Raw genomic sequence first — 13459 nt, 5'->3', positions numbered from 1 at the left:
GTCAACCTGGCCCGTGGAGAAAAAGTCCAAGCCGGTATGAAAATTATATGGATGTGGGATGAAAATAATGAGGGACTCCCTTTTATCCCTTTTCTTCATTGAAAATTTTTAGCCCCGGGAGGGGTAAATAAAATTGATGAAATAACTAGTCTCAAAGGGAACTTTTTACTTCGATTTGCGTATAGGTTTCAGATATCACAAACTGCGAGGGTGTATATTTGCGGGTAATGGTGACTTTATCACATCATGTCATTAATAATAATAATAATAATCGTTGGCGCAACAATCCATATTGGATCTAGGCCTTGAAGTGTGTTAGAGCACTTCATTCAAGACCGTAACGGTACACTACAGTAGACTGTAGGAGGCAATGTGGTCAGCATTGCGCTCGCCCGAGATTATTACCCTGATTTGACTCAGGTACTCATTCACAGCTGAGTCGACTGGTATCCGACGTCAAATCACGATACAAATTCCACTGTCACCAGTGAGATTTGAACCGCGACCTTCCGTACGGTAGCCTAGTGCTCTAACCACTCAGCTACCCGGACACACAAAACTGTGATCGTACATTATGATGCAAAGAGATAAGGAATTCAGCTTAACAAAAATGTAAAAAGAAGGATACGACACTGACGCAACTGACTCCACATACGGTTCGTTAATTAGGCTACATTTTCGCTTGATAGATAGACAGTGTGACATTAAAAGCCACTTCGTGAATGAACAAACCCGTGCTGTGCATCATTCTAAGCGCAAATTTAAGTGGATATCGTTTGCATTTTACGGGGGTGTTTTTTCTTGGGGGTAAATAAACATTAGAGATGCGGGTAACTCGTTTATATTAAAGGACCGAGAATATACTTTGCCGCCCATGACATGCTCTACAATTACATACAGGTAATTGAGAAGTTTTTGCTACTAAATTTGATCATCCAGAACCCCTACCATCCTATACCCTTCTCCACCCAAGCCAATCGTTTGTCTTTTCGCTTCTTTCATCTCCATCGTTTCCGAGTCTGGCCATTTTCAATGCACTCATAATAAGTTTTCTGAACCATATGACAAAGTTACAAATTCTTCAAATGGTTGAAGGATTGATAATACGATGGGGGATAAACAACTAGGGCCTTATCAGGGTCACCTTTATTTATGATGAAACTAATGTTCGAGAGTTTATCTTGCTAAACCTTGAGCAGATTAAGTGGGGGACGAGCTAAGTGGGAAAAATATATGAATAGTCCTCTAAGGTGGCGATTTCAGGAGGCTGGCGTACGTAATAAAGGTAATGTATTTCAACTAAAATTGGCTTCCAGAAATTATACGAACGAGAATCAGAATTTCATGCGTTACTCACGATAACGTCCGTGTAATATGAGGAAACTTTCATTGATCCACAAAATATTTTTCTTTGAAAATATGAGCCTTTGCAAACAACAAATGTTTTCTTGTTAATAGGAGATAGAAATAATCGGTCCATTTGAAATGATGCAACTTTTTAAATTTGATTGCCTAGATCTTTTATGGACTGTTCTGTTCCTCATCTTTACATCTACTACATAGTTTTTTTCGGTCTAGCGGCAACAGTTTTTACGGAAATAGTTGTCCCTGGTGTCGCTAAAAATAATTCGACCCTGCCTTGCTGAAGTCAGCTGACTTCTATTAGATCTAGCTCTATTTTCCACGAATTTTTGTTCAGTTTAATCTTCTCTAATAGTGATATACCGTATATATGTCGTGAATTCCCATATCTTTATGCTACCTTCAAAGCTGAAATCCGCATTTTGAACTTTGTTGCAACCGCAGAACGGATCTGAATGCTAAATTCTTTAATTTTCAACATTTTTAATTTGTTCTGCAACAAATTATTGATCAACTGTTATTGAATGACATTAAGAAAAAACTGCAATTTGGCAATATTCATTTTCCGTTCAGCACTATGTTGAAATACTTCTGTCACTCTATAAAACCACCAGAGCGCCCAACCAGGGAACTTATTGTTTTCAATGTTAATCAAAAATCATTCCTAATATTCTCCATGCTAATATGAGTAGAAGTTACTTTCAAAACTATAACGGTAATGTGAAAAATCAGATTGAAATAATTATGCCCACCTGAATAGATGCTGTAGGGACGTCTTTGAACTTCATTTAAAGGGCTAACTCCGTATGTCAAAAATCGTAAACGATGCCATTGTTTATGCGTCCGCAAATGGTATCAAGGAATGCCTTACTCAAGTAGCAAATATTTTAAGAGAAAACGACCGCCTTCCCACACTGAAAAATGCTTTTTGACGGAGATGGGTTTGTTTTTCGGCTATGCCCTAAGAACTCTGTTAAAGTTTCGGTTGAAAGGGATAGAGTAATGTTACTGAAGTTGACATTGGCCAGGCTAGGTCGACTATTAGCTATTAGGCTTTAAAGTTCTAGCTATGTTGATATCTTCTTATGTAATTATTTCCTTGGATATTGTATAGGCGGCATCATATAACTATACCAGTAGTGATGCGGGATGGGTGCGAACAGAATCAAAAATGTAATCACTAATTTTCAAGCGGAGAACTGACGGCTTCTAGAAATCGATTTTTTTATCGACATTCAAAACATTTACACAGTTAGAGAAAATAGAAGAGCGCGCGGCATGTTGGCGTACACACGAATCCCACACCAACTTTTTTCAACTCATGGCAAGCACAAAAAAAACTTTTGTTGAACCGATCATTCCGAAATGTTTATCAATTATTTAGCATATTTGTAGTTCTAATCCGAATTTCTTATTTTTTACTCTAGATTCTCAATGAACGAGTTTTTTGAAAATTTATCTTTATAACTCCGCCGCTAAAATTGTAATTGTGATTGAAACAATAGAGCCAAGTATACAAAATAAGAGCATGTCATTACTTCAAATGAAGATATGCATCCCACCAGCCGACCACCTTTTTTCAAAGCAACCCATTTTGACCGAAAGAAAATAAATACAAATAATTATAAAATTCATTAATGACCAATCTTTCGCCATAACGCAGGACCGATAATAACGTATAAAAGGATTGAAAAGATCACATTTCTTATTATGGTCAAAAAAAGATTCAAAAAAAGGTTGAAATATCGAGGGTCACATAGGAGAGCCCCGAAAATTGATATTTAAATAAAAACAATTTTGAAGCAATAATTGGAGCTATTCTGCTTGCCAACCATTTCACTAAATGAAGCAGATGCGTGCTTAAAAAATGTTGCAACTTTTTTCTTTAAAAGGTAAAATGAGCAAAACATTGTCAGCCTTCAAAATGAACCAACAATTAAACAATATTAATTAGAGATCACGGCTTGTTTGCAGTAGCCGCATTTATTAAATTCTTTGAAATAAAATGAAAATGAGTTCTGCCTCCTAGATTCCACTGAAGAAGGTGGCATATAGCTACTGAAGTATGTGTTTGGATAAATACACAAAGTTATTCACTGATATTAAAGAACTAGTTTTAATTTTATTTCAATGAATTTGAGACGAAAGGTCGGGGTTCAAATCTCACTGGTGGCAGTGGGATTTGTATCGTGATTTGACATCGGATACTAGTCGACTCAGCTGTGAATGAGTACCTGAATCAAATCAGGGTAATAATCTCGGGCGAGCACAATGCTGACCACATTGCCTCCTACAGTGGACTGTAGTGTACCGTTACGGTCTTGAATGAAGTGCTCTAACACACAATATGGATTATTGCGCCAACGATTATTATTATCTCAATGGAAAAAATGTAATATATGTGAGCACTATAAAGCGATAAATATTCCCAGAAATTCATATATACAAAATGAAAATAGGAAACTAATTTCTACACTACTATCGAAACCATTATTTTGGCCAGACTTCTGTCAGCGAAAAAGGGAAAAATATGTTATGATGACTGTTTATCGTTTCTTCCATTGATTTCTTTTATGAATAAGGGGAAAAAATATGGATATTGTTTTTATTGCCTTCAATGATATCATTTTACCTATAGATTAAGAACATACATTTAAAGTGTTTAGGCAGATCCTGGGTCGAATGAAGAAAATCTGGGTTCATGAGGAAACTTGAAAATTGCAAAGTCAAAGCACCCAACCCCTTACCGCCCTCCATAGAAAGCACGAGGGAATCATCCAGTTGTCACCCCCTACGAGCTTAGGCAGATCTTAAAGCAGAAGTATCCGTTACTGATTTTTGAGTTAACCATAACTGACACAATTCGACGAATATTCTTTACAAATATTTTTTTGAAAATACGCTATACTTAATTTCTTTCCAAGTTGTTAAAGAACTCCTGAACAAAGAGGAACACTTAGTAGTTATGATTTCTATTATTTTAGACAGCATAAATAAAACCCCTTTTTAATATTGATCATCATTAACGGCGCAACAACCGGTATCCGATTTGGGTGTTACTTCCTCCATTTTTATCAATTTTCAAACGGACCTTAACTGCTAATTATTTTGAGTGGATCTAGACTCCTTATGTGGAATCACAACTGCGTCTTATTCTCTTATTTTGTCGGAAATGAAAAATTGAAGCACCAAATACTGATTGAGACAATTTCTCTTCGATTCATGCAATCCGACATTAGTAGGGACTCAAGACACCCCATACTTCTAAAAAGACAACTACCAAAAACTATTCTAATAACACTAAAATTGCCCAGTGTTTATTCTACCAATGCCGAGAAAGTGCAGAACTGATTCCCGAAATGCGGTAGTTGTCCAAATGGAACAAATTGGAGCTTTGTTTCTCTTCACTTGCTGGCGACTAAATCATGGCAAATTTGAGTTATTATTTTATAGGATTTTCCTGGAACCCATAGTTTGGAAAATCGAGATTTCACGGCATTTAATTTTCATGACAAATTTCTCTATAGGAAAAATAATGTAAGAAAATGGTTTTTCGAAAACGACACCTCTTTCGGGTATATCAGCTGAAACAAAGAGCATGGAGAGGCAGCAAACCGTATATACCCGATGCAAAGATACTTTTCATACATGGCATAAGATACTCAGCTCACACAGTGGATATAGGAAAATATCTATATATCGGCCGGGTACATATTTACACGTAGTTAGTCACGTACTTATTTCCTCTCTTCTGCAGTGCATTCGGCTGCCTATGTGCTCGAATGTTGGTTGACTCCAGTGTGGTTCGATGCTATATCTTCATTGTGTGTGCCCCTTTGCATTTGCTTTCCCTACTTTACTGTGCCGTGTACATCGTACACTGCTCGCACAAAATCTATGTATAGCATCGCTTATGCTTTTTACATGGGCTCGCTCTCTCTGCCCGACTACATGGCTCTCTCTATGTCTCAAAAGTACACAATCTCTCTGTCTCCGGGTACACGGGCACAATACCCGAGTGGTAGGGATGAAAACTATAAAAAGGAGACGGCTGGTGCCGGCCGGAATAGTAACTTCTGAACACTGCTGATATTCGTTTCGTTTAATAGAAAGTTAAGAGGGAGTTAGTACTTCACCTTTTCAACACATTAGTATAACAAGAAAACACCGGGTAGTATCAGACGCTTAATGTTAAACAAATTTTTCAACAACCACGGGTATCAGAGAGCGGCATGTGCGAATAAAAACAAGAAGTCTTGCACAGAAGAGAGGAATTACGGATTATGAAGTGAATTACTAAAAATGTTGTAAAGAAAGATATAACAACCACAATATATGCATTGCAATATATTTGATTTATTGAAAATTCTATTGGAGTCAATCGCGGAGAATTTACGTGGAAGTTAGTATTCGGCCCAAAAGAATAAAAAATTGTGTTTGTAAATGTATAAGCAAAATTTCAAGAAGAAAAAATATTGAAAAGTTTCGTATAAAAATAAGTGATATCTAAGTGCTGTGAAACAAATTTCAATAAAACACAAGGAGACAAAAAGATTAAAACACAATAAAACCTAGGACTTGGACAATTTAACAAATTGAATTAGCAACAACAACAAAATTTAAAAATCAAATATCCGCGCGACGTTTTAATAATAATTATTATTAAAACACAGAAGAGTGCAACCAATCTGCATTTAGTATTCATACAAATTTGTCAAAATTGACGAAGTGTTTGAAGACATACTCATGAAAATGGAAGTGCTGTCAGTACAAAATCAATTTCAAGGACAATTCGGTGTTATAGGCTCGAATAAAATTAAAGGTAAGTTCAGATGACTTGATTTTTCCGCTCCTCCTTTTTCGTTTCTTTCCCTTAATTTGTGCTTTTTTTATTGTTTGTTTCCACTTCCCAGTGGAGATATATTTCCAACACATCTATAGATAGATGTCTTTCATACTTACATTACTCGTCCATGCCATCTATTCACCCACTACTTGCAATCAGCATGGACTGATGGCTATACTGTTCCTTCCTCCACTCTATTGACCGATAACCTCAGCTGATTTTCTGTTTTCATCTATTTTAACATACTTTTTCCTCCTCCCTTCGCCTCATATTCGCTCGAAACGGGGGAAACGACGCTCTAATAAGAAAAAGCTTGTCAGAGAACTCGGACGAAACCAGTTTCCACTTAATATATTTTTGATCTACTAAAATAGAATCTATGCAAGTCCTAAGTAAAGCTCCCCCAATTTAGCCGGACGGAGAATCTTTGAGAGGATTCAGGAGAAATTTAGAGAGAGATCGTATCTGAAGTCGAGAGAGAGCTCTCCTTATGTACCCAAACGTGTTATTTTTGCGCAGATTGGAAAACCAGCTGGTTTCGTCACATACAATGTACCCACACAGCCAGAAATCCACTCGGCAATCTATCTCTGCCCCGATGTACATAGCGATGATTTCTATATAACATATGATGATGATATGTAGATAGACGTATATATGTGCTGTGTTTATGTAGCTTTATGCTGGCATAATCCCTTTCTTCTTGTTGCTATGTGAAAATTTTCTAGAAAACTCTTTGAATACATCGGCAACGAGTGCATTCACAGTTTAGAGCTTGACATCAGGTAGCTTCTGGCGAGATAATAGATAGGTGGATAGATAGGGATGAAGATGATCCGAACGAAACAACTTTGTTTTTTTCAACTCTGTGTTGTTCGACTCCCGCACTGGGAGCTTTATTTACTAGCGAACTTCCGATCCCTTTCGAAGTCTTTGTTCAGAAAAAATTTCTAGTTTTTAAAAAACATAGAAAATCCTTTGTATGAAAAATTTGAGCAGGTATCCATCCTGGAAGAAGGAATTCAATTCTCCTTTTTACAAGACCTGCGAGAAAAGTCGGGTAGTCCTTTTCATCTTCAGAGCGTATTACTTTCGTGCCGAATTGTTTGTCCAATTAATTACAAGGTCCACTCCAATGCTACCTAGCGAGGCACATTGAGTGCACACACAGATCACTTGTCTACGCTCTGTAGGGGAGCTTGTTGCACCGCGGTGCAAATTTGGTTATCTCGCCAAGTTATCAGATTTCCATATCACAGTCCATATTTCATGATGGTATTGTCTTTCCAGACTCTGGGGGAAAATAGAAAATGTAAGATGAGATAAAATTTAGTTGTACTCTGCAATCTGCCATGGGGAAAACCCACCAAAAAAAGATGTACATCTCAGACCAGAATTGTTATTTTTCACATTTGGCCTGGAATAATCTTATCTGTTCGAAAGAACATGTTAGACTTTTCGAGTATGGTAGGAAAAGATAAAATTCAGAAAAATATGGAAGTTTTGCTCACAACGATCGGAAGATACGGGTTAAAACCAGAAAACTGGAATTTAATGAATATTTTATAATTTGGGTTGGAGAAATTGTGGCTGATCGCTTGTTCCGTTTCATTGAAGAAATCGATGCTCTGGAAGTTTCCGGAGACTTCGGGGGAAAACTACCTGGAATGATTCAATTTTTATGTCCATTTCAATTTGGTTGAACAGCCTATGAAATTGTTTGGGTCGAAATAAAATATATTTTTATGTAGATATGGAAAATATATATTTTAAGTTGCAACCTTGATCGATCGCAAACATTTCGCATACGTGCATCAAGTCGCGTCAACAGCTCTTCGCGAACAAAGTGAACATTGCACCCGGCAAATTGCAAGTTTTGGAAGTGGGGTGAGGTCTAGGAACTGTAGTTTTTTAGAATGGAGATGTAGGGTTTTCCCCGTTTCGCTTTTAATTCTACGTTTTTTTTTCAAAAATTTCGTTCAGGTTCAGTTTCTCATATGCACGTTTCCATCTCTTACAGATTGGACGAGTCCGCTAACACCACCTCGATCAAGTGATGATATTACATCATTACCATCCCAGCGCAACTCACGTTTGTCCTCATCATCAGTTAAATCATCCTCGACATCATCATCGCTATCATTGCCCTCAGCAGCGGCAGCAGCAGCTCGCGTAGCCAACTCATCGCCATCAACAATGACAACCGCAGCAAGTGCAACATCCAATCCACCACAGTTCATCACTTCATCATCATTATTAGGACAAGATGATGCATCCTTGAATGCTCTCTCACTTCGTCTTCAGGATGAACTCCGCGCGGCGAAGAGTCGCCATCTAGCCTGTACGGAAGTATTATTGCCTGCTGATCTGCTGCAAAGGGTGGCGGCCGAAATGATTAAGGTTTCGGAGAAGGAACCCTGTGGCATTCGGGGCTGCAGTGTATATATCGAATTTGAAGATGAGCCTAGCAATACACGGTGAGTTTCAACTGGTTTCACTTTGATTTTTTTCGGTTGAGTCTATTTTAAATTTAAATAATAAAATCTCGCGAGTTATATCACTCAATTATAACCGTCGGCCTAATAATATCTTTTTGTGACGATTTTTGAATTTGATTTTAACAAAGATAAATTGGCACAACTTGGCCACTTAATAGCAGCGCGGTGGATCTATTTAGATCAATTAAAGTTAATATTCTTCATGTTCACGGCTTCGTGCTGGTGCAGGCGAGCAACAAAGTCGCTTTCAATGAACACAATGAGCTCTCAGTACGCTATTAGCATAAAAATATACTTGTTGTCGGTCGATCCAGTTCAGAAATATTGCGCTTATTTTTAGACCATAAATTTAATTATTATGTTTGTTAGGAGTACACCGATTCTAAATAGCTCTTTTGTTTTCATATTTTTACAGGAGAATCGCTTCGATGAAGGTAGACCCAAGTACAGTGTCGACATTCGAATTGTATTTAACACTGAAACATGATAAGAGCGGTTGGACGTCGATATTGCCGCAGTTCTTAAAGTAAGTTTCGCCTCTTTTCCTCTTTGCTTCATTATCCATAGGAAAATATCGTAGCCTTCTGGACAAATACCAGAGGCAAGCGCTCAACTGGCAATCCCACTAATGACCGAATTTTTTCTCCTCCTCTCCACAGAAATTTGGCAAGAAGCAGTACAATAATGATTAGTCCCGAGTTCACGTTAACGAAAAACAAGCTATACCACTCGTTCTCAGATTAAATTCATCGTTCCAGTGCGTGATATAAAATCATTCATAATTTTTCCTCATCATGTTCGTCAATTGTATTACGAGAAACAGAAAACATCCAACCCTCCGAGCGATTTCCGTAAAATATGAAACAAAAGATAAAAAAAAACGTGCGCGAATACTTTGAATTTCACGTTATTATTTTTATATCAGTGTGAAAGTGTTGAAAACTCATCAAAGCATTAGAGTGAAGAAAATAGTGTTGGTTCCTTTCGAAGTGAAATCCGGGAATCCCAGCGAGATCTACGACAAAGGATATCAACTTTTCTACATATATAGAAGTCAATGAGGCATACAAAAGTACGATATCATTTCACATACGATAGGCACTCAACAGAGTAAACAAAAAGCTAAACTACTATCACACACCCCCCCACATCCATTACAGTGGAATCATTTTCCCTGGTGTCCTACGCGCACCACTCCCTCGTCACAGTGTTGAAGGATATCAGTTTTCATCATCAAACCTTATCTCACACAGCATCCAATTAATAGATTGGCAGCAGCAAGTACATCTTGTTTTTATTTATACAAGCATATATACATATAAATATATATTTCTTTAGTATTATGATCATAAACAAACAAAAATGTAATGTGATACGAAAAATCTTGTTCTTTTTTAATATTCAGTAGAATATTAATTAAATATTGTTAAAGCGTTGCTAAGAAAGAAAGATACTGAGAGCGAAAGAGAAAAACTCGCGCAAGAATGAAGGAAGATCCTGCCCGTCGTCCGTGTCCTTTGTATTCCATTTAATTTGGAAAACATTGATTTATACTCGGAAATAGCATGCAAGGGTAATTCCTAAGATATATTTTTCCATTTTCGGAAAAAACAAATTGAAACGACCACGGCTGAGAGAACTTTGAATATATATACATTTGTATATCGATATATAAATCCGCATCTTCCTTCAGATCTGCCGAACTTTAAATGTGCTAATAAAATCGATTTGACATCCAATTTTGAAGAGATACGGCGGTTAAAAAAATATGATACAACAAAAAGTCATCTGTGTTATATATTTTATAATATTAAAAAGTAGTTGATAAAAATGAAAACAAAAAATACTAATATTAACGAACCTATTTAAGTACATGTTTTTTATAATTATTATGATTTTCTTTTTTATTTTTGAAAGTAATGCGCATTCATTTTAGTAATTTCGTTTATTTTGTCGTTTGTATTTTTTTAAGTTTGTCTGTTTTCACCCTAATACGAAATTAGTAATTGAGTTTTGCTTTTATCCATAAAACAATGTCATTTGTCTTTCTCATGATTTAAAAGTTGATGCAATACTTCATTACATCAACTTGTAATGATCTCGAATTAATAATAATTTTTAGTTTTTTACGTAAAGAATTCGTGTTTTTTTAAAGATTTTTTTAAGAATAAATTTCATTGGATTTACTATCTCTCTTAATTGTCATTGAGTTGAAAAAAGAACGCGCGGTAGCATTTTCTGAATAATTTTCGGCTTCAAAACGAAGGAAAATTGACAAAATTTTGAACGTCTTTTGAGGATTTTAAACACTTATTTATGTGTGTTTGATAGTTTGTTCTATTTGTTGAAATCGCGTTTCCATATCGTTTTGAAATTCGGTTCAAATATTATATACGATGTTAGGTGTGTAAAAAAGCATTCAAGTTCCTATCATTGTCAAAATGAAAGTAAGAAGCGTTTTTAATCCAAATTTGCTAAGTCATTCAAACATTCCTGGGTGAAAATTCCAGCAGCAAATAGTCTTAATCTTCTTACTGGTGCATACCGAAACCTTGGTGGCAAATGTGCTATGGAACCAAGCTTACGAAGAATTGGTAAAGCCTTGTTCAGTTCTATCCTTCCAAAGTATTCTTTTCATGACAATGTTCTTTCGAAATATTAACTTGAAACAAAAAATCAAGAGGGCTGTACTGAGATTCTACAAATAAAATTTAAATAAACAATTATTAAAGTAAAATCAAGCAAAAAATATTAACGAAGAGAATTTTAGATATGTCGTCTACATTGAAATTTAAAAACAGATAAAAAATCAAGATTTCGATGGTTTTCACCATTGTTGGTGGTGAGAATTGAAACAACCTAAAGTATATATTCGTAGATTGAATGTGGTATATATTTTTCAAATATTCTTAAATTACAAATCGAGGTAGTAGGATCGTTTTAAATTATAATAAATAGTACAACAAATATGTGTAACTCATATTCGGTATTCTTCATCGTAAAACGTGAAACAATTGAAACGATAATAAGCTTCGGTATTTACTGCATAAAGTCGTCTTAACCTTGAATGTTTACTAGAAATGGAAAATACAGCTATTTCAGTTACAGTGTCGCACTTCGCTTCAGAGATCATAGCATACCAATAGAATAGAACGGAATTTATACAGCCAGAAACACACATAAATATCTAACTACCCCCTATCAAGGATCTATCCTTTACAAGAAACTAAAAAAACTAACTTGCTTGACTGAAAAAAAAAAACAAAACTTCGAACCAATAAACCAATGAAAATCACAAATATTCATTGAAAACTTAATCACGAAAATCAATTGTTCTACATACAACATATATATGTAGTGGTAGATTACAACAAAACAAAGTCTTTTTAAAATTTTCTATTATCTCAATATTAAAAACAAGAACGCGTTTTATAAATTTATGGTAAAAACAAAAACAAACGAAGAAAATGTTATGCAGAAACAAAATAATCAATACAAAACCCTTTATGAAATATAATAGAGTATATTACAAAATAATTTTGCAACAAACAAGAAAAAAAAAATCAGTCATAAAATGTGATGTAGATTGTAGTATTTATTAATAAAAACCAACAAAGAAGTAAATTTAACACAAGAACTATCCTTTCATCCATTTTACAATAACTTTCACTCCTGAAAACTATACCACCCTTCATCATAATTTATGTCTTGCATTCACTACTTCCACCTTATTTTCTAGACTACCAGCAAAAGTAAAAATCAAGAAAAATTACAAACCTCTTTCAATAGGACAAGAAAATTATAACAAATGGATTATGTGAGAATTTATAACAAATATCATTTTTCTCGCATTTGAAAATGGATCTTTTTCGAACTGCAAGAATTAAACCACAATATCGAAAATAACTAAAAATTATAACAGTCTCTTTATTATTTAGTTATGTAAGTGAAAAAAATAACCGCCACCCTTCTCTTCCCTTACAAGAAAAACAAAATAACGAATGGAAAACAAAGTATGATGCCCCATGAGCATTCAGTACATATAATCGATTTAAATACAAAACAATATTGTATTAGTTTTTCTCTTTTTGATTATATAAAAGAGAGAAGAAGGAAGAAAATGAAATCTTTAATGAATATATATATATGAATGATGAATATGTATATGGTAAATGTTATAATATGACTCTGATCACAATACGAGTTATCCCACCATGTGATTAAATAATTATAAATGTAGTAAGCATAAGTGATTTTAGTATTTAAGCAAACAAACAAAAAATGATAAAAAAACTTTTTTATATATTAAAATATGAAAAGAAAAAATGATATTGAAGTGAAAAAACAAAGAGAAATACTTCAACAAAAAAAGTGATCAAAAATAATAAACATTTTTAAAAATGAAAATGTGTGTGTATGTGTGCTTCTTATCATTTGATTTTTTTGAATTCCGTTTTTCTCAGTATTCGTTTTCAGGAGGATTTTATGTTGGAAAATTAATTTTTATGGAGGTTATCATATCATTTGGACGGAAGGTTTGTTTCTCGTTTTCAGTTCGAATTGTTTCATTTGGTGAATGGACTTTTATTATTTCGAATTTTATCTTTTACTGAAAAAAATTTGTAGAGTTCAAATCTTTCGAAAAAAGGTTTGTAAGTCTATGAATAAGATTTTACTCTATAACTGATGTTTTTATCGACCAATTTTACTTGATTTTTCTTTCTTCCCCGTATTTGTTTGATTTTTCGGAATG

At 34.9% G+C, this 13459-nt stretch overlaps 1 protein-coding gene across 1 annotated transcript; it reads left to right on the top strand.

The window, feature by feature from the left end:
* The first annotated feature begins 5421 nt into the window (after positions 1-5421).
* Positions 5422-12335, top strand: LOC119649585 (protein charybde-like). The gene is made up of 4 exons (XM_038051790.1): positions 5422-6184; positions 8229-8685; positions 9122-9232; positions 9366-12335. The coding sequence occupies exons 1-4, from the start codon at positions 6109-6111 to the stop codon at positions 9448-9450; spliced, it is 729 nt and encodes a 242-aa protein (XP_037907718.1). The 5' UTR covers positions 5422-6108; the 3' UTR covers positions 9451-12335.
* Positions 12336-13459: the final 1124 nt, after the last annotated feature.

Source organism: Hermetia illucens, chromosome 2 (assembly GCF_905115235.1).
Source record: "Hermetia illucens chromosome 2, iHerIll2.2.curated.20191125, whole genome shotgun sequence".
NCBI classification, from domain to species: domain Eukaryota; kingdom Metazoa; phylum Arthropoda; class Insecta; order Diptera; family Stratiomyidae; genus Hermetia; species Hermetia illucens.
This window is presented reverse-complemented; position numbering and strand designations above follow the sequence as displayed.